At 42.6% G+C, this 15,316-nt stretch overlaps 1 protein-coding gene across 2 annotated transcripts in view; it reads left to right on the top strand.

Annotated features, from left to right (window-relative positions):
- Positions 1–15,316, top strand: part of snd1 (staphylococcal nuclease and tudor domain containing 1) — a 162,498-nt gene that overhangs the window by 52,107 nt on the left and 95,075 nt on the right. For both annotated transcript variants that reach the window (XM_070928689.1, XM_070928688.1), the window contains exon 16: positions 358–467. In XM_070928689.1, coding sequence (XP_070784790.1) covers positions 358–467 — 110 coding nt within the window. The remainder of the gene's footprint in view (positions 1–357; positions 468–15,316) is intronic.

The raw sequence follows: 15,316 nt of genomic DNA, 5'->3' as shown, positions 1-15,316 counted from the left end.
TAATCTGTGTTGTGCCACTGATGTGCCTTTTGTTAAATAGTGACGCTAAGCGATTTTGACCTTGACCTATTAAGAGGGATGAGAAGGATGCTTGGTGTAGCATCAGTTGTTCGGTGCACTAGAGGTCTGAAAACTGTGGATACAAGTCTATACACTGACTTGTTGATATTTATGTTAATTCCCAGAGTATTTCTGCATTTCTTTTTTTTTTTTGGACAAACGGATCCAGTTATGTCTCCTGGTCTTTTTGGACTTATCCAGCCAAATAACGTTAAAACCATTGAGGACATCTTGCTGCTCTTTTGATTAGCTGCTGTGCTGACCTTTAACTCCTGCTCTTGTGTTGTCCATTGCCAGGTATTGAGTGTCCACGCAGTTCCAGGAATATGCCTGGAGGGATGCAGGTGGCTGAACCCTTCAGTGACGAGGCCATGCTGTTCACCAAAGAGCTGGTGCTGCAAAGAGAGGTAAGCAGTATAGCAGGACATTCTGGCCCTGGTTTCATCACTTCCTAGTTTGCTATGCTCAATGCTCATTCCCATGTTGGTTCCTCTTGGTGTTCTGCTTTTTTGGCACCTACATTGATGCATTTTATTTTCACACTCATGGTCCAAGTTTAGTCTGCTTTGAGCACAAGATCTTTTTGGTTCAGAGATGTGAGAAGAATGGTGTCTATTATACTTTTAATAGTTAACAGTTACTGGTAACCACAGAAGCTGCTTTGGCTTGAAAATGTATTTCCAACATGCACACTGGCTTTGAGTTTGTGTAACTGCCACATTGTGAAGATCCGAGCCGATTTGAGCGACACATATTAAAACTTATGTAGTGCACTTATTAAAAGAGAAATAAGGAAATATAGCATTGATATGCCCACATTTGATCTTTACGTTGGATGCATTTCCAGGCAATTTGTCAATTTGTCATTAACATACCTAAGCATGATATTTCAACTCATAGTAAAGACAAGATGTCTCTTGTTTGTTCTAGATGTCATTTGGAAAAGCCACCACCTGAGAAATCTTCTCCAAATTCAATTGTTTCTGATGTCAAGCATCAAACCAAATGTCTGTCTGTTACATTGTCAAGACAGTTTGTATAAAGATTTGGCCACTGACTTTAATAAGCTGATTAAATTGTTTACTCCCGAAAGAGCTTTATTACAGCATTTAAAGCACTGTACTCGTACCTTGAGTGCTGTGAAATCTCAACAAAAATCCAGACAAAAGTGGCCACAATCAAGGTCGCTAACCCCAAACCACACACACACACACACACACACACACACACACACACCATCCTCCCCCGCTTACTCCCAGTTTATGGAAAGCTCACCTGATAGTGGATCAGTGCTCCTGGGCTTTAGAAAACTCCATCCACTATGTGCCTGTTCATTCACATGCTAATAGGTTTTTATAAGAAGCAGTGAACGGACCAAAGCCATGATGGAACTAGCTATAATCCTGCCACCACTTATCCAGGCCACACACTCCCTCTCTTTTGCTCTCTCTTACTCCCCCTCTCCATTCCTATCTCCGTTTTAAAGGGCTTTTTTTGCGTAGGGTGGCTGACTCCACTGTCCTCCGGTGTTTAATTGTCATGGAAATGTAGCCTTGGCCAGCGTTGGAGGTGGACTAGTGTTAGTGTGTGTGTGTGTGTGTGTGTGTGTGTGTGTGTGTGTGTTGTACGGTTGTGTGTGTTTGTGGTGAGCCAGTAGTATAGGTTAGATCAGGAAAAGCCTTGGCTGTGAAATAATTCATTCAAGCAATAGGGAATTTGATTGACAGGGATGCAAACCTCCCCCTTGAGTCAGTGCAAAGGTTCTGTAGCAGGTACATGTTGATATGAATTTTTATTATTTTTACAGATGCATATATACGCACAAATGCATAATGAATCTTGTACACATGCTTTGCCGCACTCTGCTTAGTCTTTCCTATACACGCACAGATTAAATTAAGCATTGCATGCCCATAACCTCTTCCATGCATACACACTCTGACGCACACACGCTCTCTCACACATTTTATCCCTTGCCAGTCATTGGTGGTGTCAGCAAGTTTTTCACAGGTAGGTGGGAGTTAGCAGGAAGGACTGAGCCATATAATGAGTCCTGAGCCCAGTGCGGGGGCTGATTGGCCGGCTGCACTGACCTGCTGTTATGGGCTAATATGAACACAAACACATACACACACGCACACTGTCAAACGGACACATTCGAGTAGACAACAACACAGTTAAGCATTCACACATAAGAGCTGTCATTTTTCCAAAAAAGGCAAAGTCATTATCCATATGAAAGTCACTGCTTGAAAATCAGTTTGGGTGTCATTCTTCTGTTTCACCGGCTTTAAGACTAAGCAAATTGGAACATGGCAAGGGTAAAAAAACTAAACAAAAAAAACCCCTAAACAAGTAACATCTCAAACACACACACATCTAGCTAGAAAAGCGTCAAATGATACGGCGCCTTACACTGAAACAGAATAGAGTTTCATGAGCGAAAGCTTGAAGAGGTGAGAGGAAGTGCAGGAGCTCTAACAAGGCACGAGTCAGTAGCAGCAGAATAGAAGACATGATGTAGGATAGAGGGAAACGTAGTCTGTACCCTTGATCCTTCCTTCTCTCCATCTCTCCTATCCTTGTGACCGAAACAGGTTATTAAGGTGTGTCGCACTCGAACATGAATATGGATCATTTGGTTGCATTAGCATAAGATTTTGCTGTTGATTCATCTCTGAATAGCGTCTGATTGCGGAAGCTGTTTAAGATGTTCAGAAGATGGCCTCACGTGAATAACGTTTGATTTGGGTTTTGGTGGCATATTTATTTGCATTCATAAAATATTTTTCTCCGTTCACTCTGCTCGACAGGCATTTTGAGTTTTGGAGGGCTTTGTTGATCTGATGACATGTTGACTCAATGGTCCATTCACACTTCCGTATGTCACTACTCTGTAATTAGCTGCTCTCTCTTTCTTGTCTCCTTTTGAGATGAAGTTTGGGTGCAGGCAAGAGCCCATTTTTCTCTTTTCTTGCTTTTGCATCCTGTTTTGGTCTTTCTCTCAAAGCCTTTTCTCTCTCTGCTTTCCCTTTTCCCACTCATTTGTGCCTCCCTCGTCGTCTTTGGTGTCCAGCTTTAAATCTCTGACTGACATTTACTCTCAGCTCTCTCCCTCCTCGCCTGCCATTTCTCTCTATCCCCTCCTTTCTCAGTTTCTCTCTCTAAACTGACACACGGCCATGTCTTAATTTCTCCTGATGCAGACACGCATAATTAATGTGGCATCCAGTGAGGGGAGAGGCCCTGGTTTCTGTCCCTCTGTGTCTCTGGTGATTCTCTGCTGCTTTTTAAAGATTTCTTTCACTTTCAGACTCCCTCTTTTCAAAAATCACTTTTGTGTTTATCTACTCTGTCTGCCTTTATCCCTCTTTCCCTTCTTTCTTTCTCTCTCACTGTCTGTCCCCTCCCCCTCGCTCTCTCTGTGTAGTGTTAATCTCTGACAGACACTGCTCCCGTTCCCAGCGTGGAACCGAAACAGCAGCACAGAATTCTGAGGGGGAAAAAAGCAAACACATTGGTAAACACCACTCCCCAGACATTTGCCTTTTCTTTTTTGATGTCTTCCCTTTAATTTCTCTCACCTCCCACCTTCCATTGACAAAAACTTCCATTCAGAGTCTCAGTCACTGAGCCTCTCTGTTGATTTTTCTTTATGCTTTTGGGTGGCAACTTCAAAAGCTCAGCCTAACCAGAAGGGAGGAGGACGGGAGAATTTTACTGCATTGACGTGTTTATCTATGATGAGTCAGCTAGAGATGGGACATAATTAGTCGCGTTGTGTTAGTTAATAAAAGACGTAAGTCAGTGAAACAATATTTAAACTATTCTCAAAGCCTCATTAAAATGTGTATGTTTTGATGAAGAAGAACAAAAGGCGCCTCATACTTCAGAGTTACAAGCTATTTAAGAATAGTTGATGTTCTCATAATGGATCAGTTTTTTGAAATGTTGAGTTTCAGCTTCTGTTGAATGGTTTTCCATAATTTCACATTATGAGGGTGAATTTGATTGAGCAGGGATGAGAGCAGGCTAAGTGGACAGTAATATGCGGTGTACTGATTCACCTACGCATACTGTCAGCCCTGATGACCTCATTCAGTCCGGGTGGTCTCTCATCTACTGTACTGCCCTGACTGCCTACTCACTAATAATTCCTCTTTCTATCTCACATGCGGAGATGCTCGTAGCTTACTCCCTCACTCACTTAGCATGTAAAGACAAACACATACATGAAGAGGGCCTTTAGTCAGGTGTGGGTGTTTTTCTGTACATTTTCATCTCCTTTATTCTATATTTAAACCGTAAGTTCATAAAGCTAGTAAAGATGATTTCCAGCAACATGTTTACATTTGACCCATAGAAAACACAACGGCTTGTTTTAAGAAACTGGACTGAATAACTTATGCACTTGAGATGGATTGTCTTACATTTGACTGCACCTGAGAAGAAAAGTCTCATGGGGTGTTCAAAGTCTTCCAGTCTCTGAAAACCCATCAACACTCTATTTAGAAGGAAACAATACTCGCAAGAACAGCTGTGGTCAGGTTACAGTTTTAAAGTTTGATAGACAGTTGGTAGTGTATGTCATCATTTGGATAAACAACACTTCATTTCAGCTCAAATTTCAGCTGTAGTTGAAAAGAAATTAAGATGGCAACAATGAAAAATGATAATTGCAGTAATCAGGCAAAGAGCAAAACAAAATTGAATTAGCATTTTAACATAATTGCTGTAGTCCGAATATACACACACACACAGGCCACACAGGCCCTTACCTCTGTCTCTGTGCCGAGTGTCAGAGTTTTCGGTGTCGTGTGGCCTGCATGCCACTCCCCTACACATGCTGTCCCAAACCTTGCCTAAAATGTGCTTAAAACGGATCCCCTGCACCCACCTACTCCACCTTGTGACGTGAACACCGTGTGCACCAGGCTGCCATAGGTGGGGGTTGGCATAGGCTGTCTTCAGACCTGCAGGAGGTTGTGTTGTAGAGCGCTGATGAGTCACTGTGCCGGCATGGCATCACAGATGCCCCGCTCTCTGCTTTAATAACTGTTCTTGGTGAGCATTTTAATTAGATGCTAATACATCCAACACCTTTGTGATATCAAGAGGATTTTGCTTTCTGTTCTGTGTGTGGTGAATCTTATTGTGCCACTACCACAACTATAAATAGTCACACTGTGGCAATTGGATAATTGAAGTGTTATCTAGTTGTCTGTCTTTTCTTCCATCTGCGGCTGTGCACATCTGTGGTCAGTGCAACTCGGATCAATTCATTTAGCATTCTTCTCACACACACACACACACACGCAGAGGCACGCAGAATGCATCCTTCATGCATTTGATCCTCTTTTATACGTCTTATTTTGCCTTTCAGGGCTGCAGGAAGGCATCGGATTTCTCCACAGCTTCCATGCTCTCACATTGATTTCCGATCACGCTTGAATTATTTTGGCATGAGGCCGATTACACAACTACTGCATCTCGCAGTCTTTGACCACGTCTCTCCTCCCCTCTCCCTCTCCCACACTTGCCTCACATTCTGTTGTTCATATTGGCCTGTTCTGTCAACATACATTTGTGTGTCTTTGTTTTTTTTCCCTCATACTTTGGCATACGCATGCAAAGTGTGTGTGTATGTGAGAGAGAGAGAGAGAGAGAGAGAGAGAGGGAGGGAATGAGTACACATAATGAATAATGCATGGTGTGGTTTCCTGGTCAGCGAGACAGACAGACGGTGGGGACGGTGAACTGCCCCTCGGGTCCTTTTCCCCACCACATACTGTAGTTGAACAAACCACAAGTGCAGAAGGCAGCCTCATATCCAGATTACCGCTACTTTATAGCCACAGTCGGGATCTCTCCCCATCCATTCATAACTCCAGCTGAACAATGTGACCAGTTTGGACTACATCATACCAAAAATATTTAATACTTTTTACCATAACATGGTAGCTAATCCTTCTGATGGAGTATGTTTTAGTATTTGAGTGATATGACCAAGATTGGACTTGATTTCAATGAGTAACCCCAAACAATCACAGATGTGCCCTAATCTGTGCATTTATTTAGATGTTGATAGAAACCTGAGACCATTTATCCAGTTTTATGTCTGTTATCGTGGCCTCGTGTTACAATTGAGCAATAGTTAGCAGCGGCAAGATAACTGGCAAACCATGCTAGTCTGCGATTTAAATAGAGATTACATCTGTAATTTACAGTTTGACCTTGAAACCCACCTCGTGAGCATAAAGGCATTAATAGTAGTTTCTATTGAGCACTGACCATAAATTCTGATGCTCACAGTAGCCTTTCTGCGTTACTTATGACTAATTGATGTCACAGGTGGAGTTCAGCTTTTGGTTTTGCAGCAGCTTGCAAATAAAGTACTGCTCGGCCTGTTTGTGTGTATCGGTGTCACAGTCGGGCGGCTTTGTTCCTCGAAAATCGTGAATTATAGCCTGAAGGTGAACAGAGCGACCCACATAAACGCGCTCGCGCCATCGCAATGACGGAGAGATAGATGGGCCTGAATAGAGATGGAGAGATGAGAGGAAGGGAGAAACCTGCTCACCGCTTTATCGCCCCAACTCGTTTACGAGGGCGACCTTGTGTTACACGTGTGTGTGTGTGTGTGTGTGTGTGTGTGTGTGTGTGTGTGTGTGTGTGTGTGTGTGTGTGTGTGTGTGTGTGTGTGTGTGTGTGTGTGTGTGTGTGTGTGTGTGTGTGTGTGTGTGTGTTGGAATTGCAACTTCACCGTCCACCCTGATAAGCCTACCCTGGAAACAGTGCAAAGACACAGGCACACACTGTGCTTGGGGACCAACTGAATCCTCTTAGCCTTTTCCTCTACATGAAGGGCACTGCAGTACTCTTCCACATCAATGAGGGCAATAGTATAATGCTCCCATGCACTTGCACTGCACTGTCTCACAGTATATCACTCACTGCATTCATCTAATTTTTAATTATTTTTCTTTCTTTGCCTTTCCCTTTCTTTCCCACCCCCACCCCCCACTCACATTGATCTACATTTTAGCTGCTAGATTTTAAGGCTAAAACTTGCTGTCAGAGAGACAGCACAATGAAGGTATGGGGCATCAGTGTGCGTGTGTGCTCACATTCCTAGACAAACACATTTCTTTAATCATTGTTGAACCTGAGGCCAGACGACTGAATTTTATGAATGATTGAAGCAGCTAGAAAAGGAGAAAAGGCTTCTGTTGTTTCTGCTGTGTCCCCTGGTTATACTCTGGTCCCTCTCACTTATAAAGAAAATGGCCAAACTACATATTGAATTTTGGTCTGTCTGAGAATACTGTAGGCAGCCAGCCAGATAGCCAGTGGCTGTGTCAATAGACAAGTCATTACCTGTCTTATTATTTGGCGGCTGTTCTTTCTTCCTTTGGCTTTTATTTTTTGCCTTTTCTACCAGTCTGTTGTTCTAATAAAGAGCAGTTTCATATGAAGTTTGTTTCAGTTTCTCACTTCATTCCATCAGTCAGCGCCAGAGAGGACAAATAGAGGAAAAGGATTATAAAAAAGAAAGTTGGGACAAACAATGAATATGTGAAACAGAGAGTTGGGAGTTACTGTGCAGTATCGACTACATTATTGAATGAGGCCAGTCTCGTAGGGCACTCTCAATAGCTCAATTTTCACCAGTTGGACAGTTGGACCAATTTTAGTCTTGTTCTGGCTTTTTATCACAAACAAGAAGGAGGTGATATAAATGCCCCTGTTAGTTACTTAAAGAGCTACTTTAAAATCTTGCTAATGAATTTCTCTTTGGTAATTAAATATGAGAAGAAAACATTTGATTTTGATGATTAACATGAGACAATTAACAATAAGAATAATAAGGTGATAAGCATGACATGTTGGAGTTTAAAGGCAAGTCGGAAAATGCCTCAGCTATGACAAGTGTTGTCTTGTTAATACTCCGTCGGTCAGCTGATTCTCCTTCATGTCTTGTTCCGCCCCATGAGGCAGCTTTATTTCTATTGCTTATTTCTTAATTCGCTATTATTGTTGTCTTGCCTTCCCATTCTTCTCACTTGACTGGCATTTTATGTTCCTCGCTAAATTAATGTTGGTATTCGCACATGCACACACACTTCCATTCTCCTTTTTTCTGTTGTCACGGTTGTTGATTCTTTTATTACCTCTTTTGATTTTGTGTCCATATGTTACTTTCAGAAACCTCTTTTCAATCTGCCTGTTTTGAGCCTGACCCACGAGGAAAATATTCTTACACACAGTCGCATGCGCACACACACGCATACCCAAATCCCCCTGCTGCGTCGCCTTCTGAGCTGCTGGCCGCTAGGTGTTTGTTATCTAAACACGAACACTGTTTGACACTGTAAGAAAAGTGGCGTGCGACTGGCATCAGAGGCAAAATTAACAGTCTGTTCAAATTCAACACAAATAAATGCTGCCCTTAACTGATCAAATGTTGAAGCTATTTCTGTGTAAGTTTATTGACATGCACTGCTATAATAATACTAGAATTTGAATGTCTCCCCATTGAGTTCTCACTGTTGCAGTTTGACCTAGATTGTGCACAGCACCAGGAACAGTATATAGTCTGTGTCCTTCACCATATGTTAGTTGAATCCCTGATGAACCTGCCTGAGGAAATGGCTCTAGGCCTCTCTGTTTTATTGATGCTTAGATTGATCCTGTTCAGCTGATGACTGTGACTCAACAGCGTAACATATTGATAGTTTTGACAGACAAATACACATTCATCTCTCTTTGTGTCTCTACCGCGCATACATCAGATACATACATAGGTTAGATTTGATAGAGCGGTATATTGATGTTGTTTACATTGCTTTGCTGTCAGCGTCAATTGTAGCTTCTTACACCCTGGAATCTACAAGTAGGGCCAATGCAGAGGAATTATTTTCTGTCATCACTAACATACATGCAAGAGGGTGTGTGCGTGTGTGTGGGGACAGGAAAGTGCAGAGCCGATACCAGCCTTTCAGTCGTGCTAATGGTTCCCTTGACAACACAGCAATTGCTACACGTTGACGATGTCTTGGCTGTAGGGTTAAAAAACATACCACAAAGAGACTCTTTTGCCTGTTTTTGCCCTTTGTATTTTTATTATTTTTTCTGTCCATCTTGACCAGGACACACACACACACACACACACACACACACACACACACACACACACACAATATTGTGCTTTCACATGCACACACTGAAGTCATTATAAAAAGAGCCAGTTGGTCTCTACGCCTTTTCTCCCCTACTCCCTATGTCTACTCTTTTTCTATGGTGGCAGAAATTACATATGATTCATGCAGACACACACACGCATACACACACACCCTGCTGTTCACAGAGAGCATCTTCACCTGTTCCCTTCCCCACATCTTCTATGTGTGTGTGTCTCCATGTATCATGTCAGTCCTCCGTCACTTGCTCGCTTATTGAGTTGTCAACGTCTGGCCGCTGCTGCGTAGAGGGCACACCTACCTAGACCTCCCATCTCCTCTTGTCTTGTCCTTTTCTTTCTCCTCTCACCTTTCACCTCCGCTTTCACAAGACGCTCCTTTTATCTGTGTGCATGTGTGTGTACCTGGCGTGAGCGGGAATATAGCCTCAAAGATTTGAATAAATAAGCGGCAAGTAAAAGGCCAACAAGAGGGGAGATTTGAAGCGGTAATCCTTTGCCAGCTTACCCCAGCATAACGTCCTCATGCCTGCACCCTTATCCCCTCTCAGCATCTCCTTCCATCTACCTGTTCTCTCATTCCATTTCTTTATATCCCTTACCAACAAGAGAGAGGCTATCTCAGCGGCTGTGTCAGCGATCGGCATCCCTCCCCCCCATCTCTCTTTTTTTATGTTTTCCCAGAGGAGACGGGGGCATAAAGGGAAGAACAAGCCTGGCAAAATCTTTTCAAAAAACCAACGGGATTGGGCTCTCAGCTTTGAATTCAGACAGATAAAGCTAATGGCAGAAGTGGGCGACAGGCAGAGAGCTGTGTGTATATGTGCGCGAGCATAGCTTCAATTGAGGCCAGCTATAGAAATGTAGTTTCTTTAAACCCCTTTGCTGGCTGAATCTCTCTCTGAATGTGCAGGGGTGTATGCAGGGGAAGTTCCAAGAAAGGCTGGCCGGGGCACTGCAGTTTCTTAAAATGCTTTCGTTGCCAGCTGAATCTCTCTTAAAGTGAGAGTGTTTGTTGCTGAAAAGTGTGTTCATAGGTTCAAAGATAGGCTTTTCTGAAAGGTGATCAATACTTCCGAGGCCCTCAGTAAATTTCATTATCTTTGATGTGTCAGACTGCTTGTCTGTCCTTGTAGAAATATCTTTTGATGCAATTTGTACTGAGGGAAAAATAAGGTTACTTGAGGAAATTGAAATCTTGGACAAGGGTTGTGAGTTGAAGTTTGAATTATAACCATAGAGCAGAAGTCCCAGCAGTCCCAGCAGAAGAACTAGCTTTCAGTTCTTAAACCTTTGCCCATCGAGGGAAAACAACTGCAATGTGATACTGGGGGTGTCTGTCCATACTCTACCTGTTACTTTACTAAACAGTAAAATTTGAACACCTCACCATTCTAACAAGAATGAAACATTTAATTCAACAAGTGCAGGCTGTTGCTAAGACTCTGTAGTTGTCAGGACCTGTGTTATTGTTGGCACCACGGCCTCTGGTGTTTTTATAGTGCTGACATTTAGTTCTAAAGTCTGACACACCCACAGACAGACAAATGCTTGCTTCCTCATACATTTTATATTGCTCCTTTGTATTGTTTGTCTGCCACCTCATAGCAACTCATTTGCCACTTTTGGCTGAGAACTGACACTCCAACACACATGTACATTGACACACACAGTTATTATCTCCTGGAACAATACTAATAGATGCATGTACTGCTGTGAGCAAACAGTTTGTGCTTCTGCTGCCAACAGAGTGGGAGGGTGAATGCTTGCCAAGTCTCTTCTCCTCTCCTCTCCGCCACCTTTCTTTGTCTCCCCTTTCTGTATTTCTTCTTTTCTTTGATCATTTCCCTCTACTCCTCTACTCCCTCTCAACACTCATCCCATGAGCCAAGCCACATCCTCTTCTCCTTCCCATAGTATAAAACTCCCATTAGAGCAGTAACTCTGTAGGTCTTCTGCTTCTCATATCACTGGTGCATGATACCTACTTGTTTTATTTTTTCCTGACTTGTGGTACTAATCCCTCATGTTTACACTCTTATATTACATGCCCAACTATGGCTCAAAACTTGGTTTGAAGTCATTTTACTGCAACAACAACAGGACTATAATTGATGGACAAACACAAGCCTGCTTGCACATATACCTCTTTGATGTGTCTGGTCGTGTTTAATTAGTGAGGGACAAGAGAGTGGTGAGGGGAGAGGAGCAGTATAACTAGCTGTCTAATTATTGGCTCCCCCGTTGGGCAGGTACTCTTGTATCAGCCGGGCCGACGAGGTCATGCTCAGCTTGAGGCCACACAGCGCCTCTGATCCACCTCTCGTTCAAAAGTTCTTGGTTCTGAAATGCCTAACACAGCCATGAAAACAATTATTGTTCAAGGAATAAGTCCTCCCTGATGCCCACATTACTGCGCATGATATATAGCTGTAGACATACTGGCACTTAACATGTGGTGATTAAGGATCTGTCCTGACCCTGAACAATCGGTTTATTGTAATTGTGTTGTCAGAAATTTCAATCAATCCAATTCCTTTTCTCTTGGCGGGGCCTTAAGCTCTTCCTTTATGTATACATTTGCCAGGTTTAAAAGTTCCAATTTCCATTTAATTAACTACATCTTCATATTTAGAATTTCTTCCTCTGCTTCCAACAACTTACTTTTTTTAGATTGTCCCAGTGCAGCTGTAGAAGAGCTCACAAAGTTCAAGTGTTGTCTCGTTGTCTGACATAAATAAGCAGCTACTGGATTTAAATGCTCTTTGCTGTCTGTTTCTGGGATGGCATGTGCTTTGATCAGTTTTTATGCGGAGGTGGCATAGTTAGACTGGCGCAGGTTCACCTGCAGAGACTCCTACACAAGCTCTTTCATGTAGATGGCATGCAATCACACATCTGTATTTTTTAAGTGATTTTACAGGGCTGAATCCCATCTAAAGGCATGACCGGAAACCATTCCACATCGGACAATAACTCAACAACAGTAACTGCCAGATGTATGCAAATGATGTTCAATACAAATTCAAACATTTGTGTGTCTCCTAAACCACACACACATCCCCAAACAGACCACTTCACAGCACTTGTACTATTATTTTCCTCTTTATGTTGAAGTCCAACAAGATTTATTTGAAGTCAGAATTAAAGGGAAAAGGGAATGAGCTAAATGTTTACCAACAGTCTTATTGTTTCACTGCTGCCTTAGATCTGCCAGCACACCCACATCCTTTTCTATTAAGCACTGACTGTATTTTAAACAAGCACTTCTGGAGACACCATTTATTTGGGATCCATTAAAACTTGTGGCTGGGATCAGCGCCTGGACCCCACCACCTCATAAAAACAGCTTTTGAGCTTATTTCCCCTCCCTTTCTGTTTTGAGTATACTGGAGTTGCATCTACAATTTATTCCACATATATTAAATAATTAAACAAAGCCTGACAAATTTCCAACTGCCCCCTAAATAGTAAAAACTCAAGTGGGGGCAAAAAGATTTGACTACGAGTGCAGTGAGGCTTTACTTGTCTACTGCAAACAGAGGTTGGCTATTGATTTGTTTGATCTTTAAAAATCACTGCTGACCCAACAGCACGCACATATTTAAACACACACAGCAGTTTGCTGCAGCGGCTGAATAATTCTGCCACCACACGAAAACTGTTTCAACCCGTGGATGCGCTACGCAGCTCGTCAGAGCTTTCATCTTGACGTTGCTTTCATGTGCCATTCTGTGCTCAGCAGTGCACGTTTTCTCAGCAAGTCTTTGACATTAGCACACTGCTTGTCATCTTGAAGTCCACATCAGTGTAAATTCATGATCCTACAGTTACTACAGAACGAACAGTGAGCTCTCCTTAATGTGTCAGATAGAGGCGTTTTATCTATTGCAGTCACCTTTTCAATTCTCCTCTTTCTTTCTCATGTCTATTGCTCTTTGTTCCTCATCCTTGCCCCTCGTCTCCCTTTCTTCACTCTCCTTTTCTTGCCCATGTGTCTCTCTACGTGTCCTTTTTCCATTTAGCACTGTGATCCTCTGACATACCAAATCAGGGTGTCATAGATAATGTGTCGCCCTCACTATCCACCTCAGTTAATTCTCTTATCCTTCTCTGATTTTCTCACTGCCTCCTTTGTTCTCATATCTTGAGCAATGCAGGAGGCCATTTTGTCACCCCAATTCCACCCCTCCACAATCACCAAAATGTCTACACCCATAAACACTCATTCTCATCCTAGAAAAGATGAAATCCCAGTAACACTCCCTGTAACCCCCAAACTCACCCTCCTTTTTCATGCAGCATCAGTCTCCAGGTTTGTAAGAAAGCTTTCTTTAGACTGTACATGCAGCATGAAAGCAAAGATTTTCTTATCAGCACACTGTGTATGTGCCTTTTCTTGGACTCTGCAATTGCCTGAACAACATGCAGGAGTTTTTTTTAAATATTTATAATTGTGCGTAACAAAACCTGGCTTCAGCTGCAGCAGCCTCTCACTGCGCTTAAACACAGTCCATACCCAAGGCAGGAAGATGTACTAAATGAAGGCAGTACAAATTGATATTTTCAGAAGAACACACACCGACATTTCTGACTGTATCTTATGGCTTTTGATGCTCAGCACAGTTGCCTTATTGCACTCTCTTTAACCCCATTAATAAGCTTCCTCAAACGTTTCATTACACAGAAGCTGAATCGGGGAGCTTGTGCATATTTTAGTTATACATGATAAGAGCAACATGTTAATACAGGGTGAATTCAAAAGACGGTGTTAAGGGCATTTTATCTGGGTGGCTTTGGATATTTATTCTGTTCTGTTAGTGTGTATATATCTCTGTGTCTGAGTGAGTGAATGAGGGCTGATCCTGAGCGCAGTATCCTTGGTGATGCTGCGCCTGTGATCATGATTTCTCTCCAGGCTGTAAATATCAACAAAAGCAGTGAAATGAATGGCCAATGGCTTCATTTTTTGCTCTGTGTGTGTGTGTGTGTGTGTGTGTGTGCATGCTTTTGTGTCTTTCCTTGTGTTTGTGTGCCTCCCCCCCTCACATATGTCTCAGTCCCCCTGTTTGCTGCTCTCAGTGGACATGATTTACTACACACACACCTCGGCCTCAACTACTGGACGGGATCATAAAAGTAAGGCTTCATCGTCGCTGGCTGCTAAGAAAACACTGGGATGTTTTTCACCCACCAAAAGGGCAATAAACTCTGTCTCACAGGGAGTAACACACTTGAATGATCCTCTACATGGCAGAAATAGCTCACACAACCCACCTGTCATTCAGCCTCAGTTTTAGCAACAAAAATGTTAATTTAACCACGGTATACATCCAATAAAATCTGTTGGCATACAACACTACAGCCTTGACGGCACTGGGCTCATTGCCAACATAATACTGTGATTAAATTTTTTTCTCCTGCCTCTGTTGACCTCAGTAACAACAAATCGTACCACCAGCTGGTCACTGAATGTGACTATTTGCATCAGTTTTCACACGGTCAAAGTCAGATGCACCAGCAAACATCATTTCCTCCAGTCCACCAACATCTTCCGCACCTTAAACCTTCTTGCTTTATGTTTCTTGATAAATAAAAATCTATAATGCACTTGGTAAAATGGTAAGGCTGAGTTAGCATTCCTGTTCTCCTAAACTAGCTCAGTTTCTTTTCTTTCATAATGAGCATGGCCTTGCTCTCTGCATAGATGATGTGCTGTCTCCACCTTTGACTCTGCATCCCGTCCAGTCCCTCTATTTGACATTAGGACCAAACAACTCTCCGGACCTGACTCATGTTGACTCACAAGGCAGCGTGCTCCCAGGCCTGCTTAGAATAGCCTCCTGTCTGCTCCACTAGCACACTGGCTAGTGCTCACACAAAAATCCTGCACTGTGTAGCACACATCCCTAGCTTAAACTAGGGATATGGATTTTAGGCAGTTTCTCTAATCGATTGTTGGCTATGTTAATTATCAATATCAATTAATCAATGAAAGCTCAGAAATACAAATACATGAAAACACAATTAAAGCAACTATTTTTGCAGCAAAGCCCA

This window comes from Enoplosus armatus, chromosome 22 (assembly GCF_043641665.1).
Source record: "Enoplosus armatus isolate fEnoArm2 chromosome 22, fEnoArm2.hap1, whole genome shotgun sequence".
NCBI classification, from domain to species: Eukaryota; Metazoa; Chordata; class Actinopteri; order Centrarchiformes; family Enoplosidae; genus Enoplosus; species Enoplosus armatus.
The sequence above is the reverse complement of the archived record's forward strand: the minus strand, read 5'-3'. Positions and strand labels throughout refer to the sequence as shown.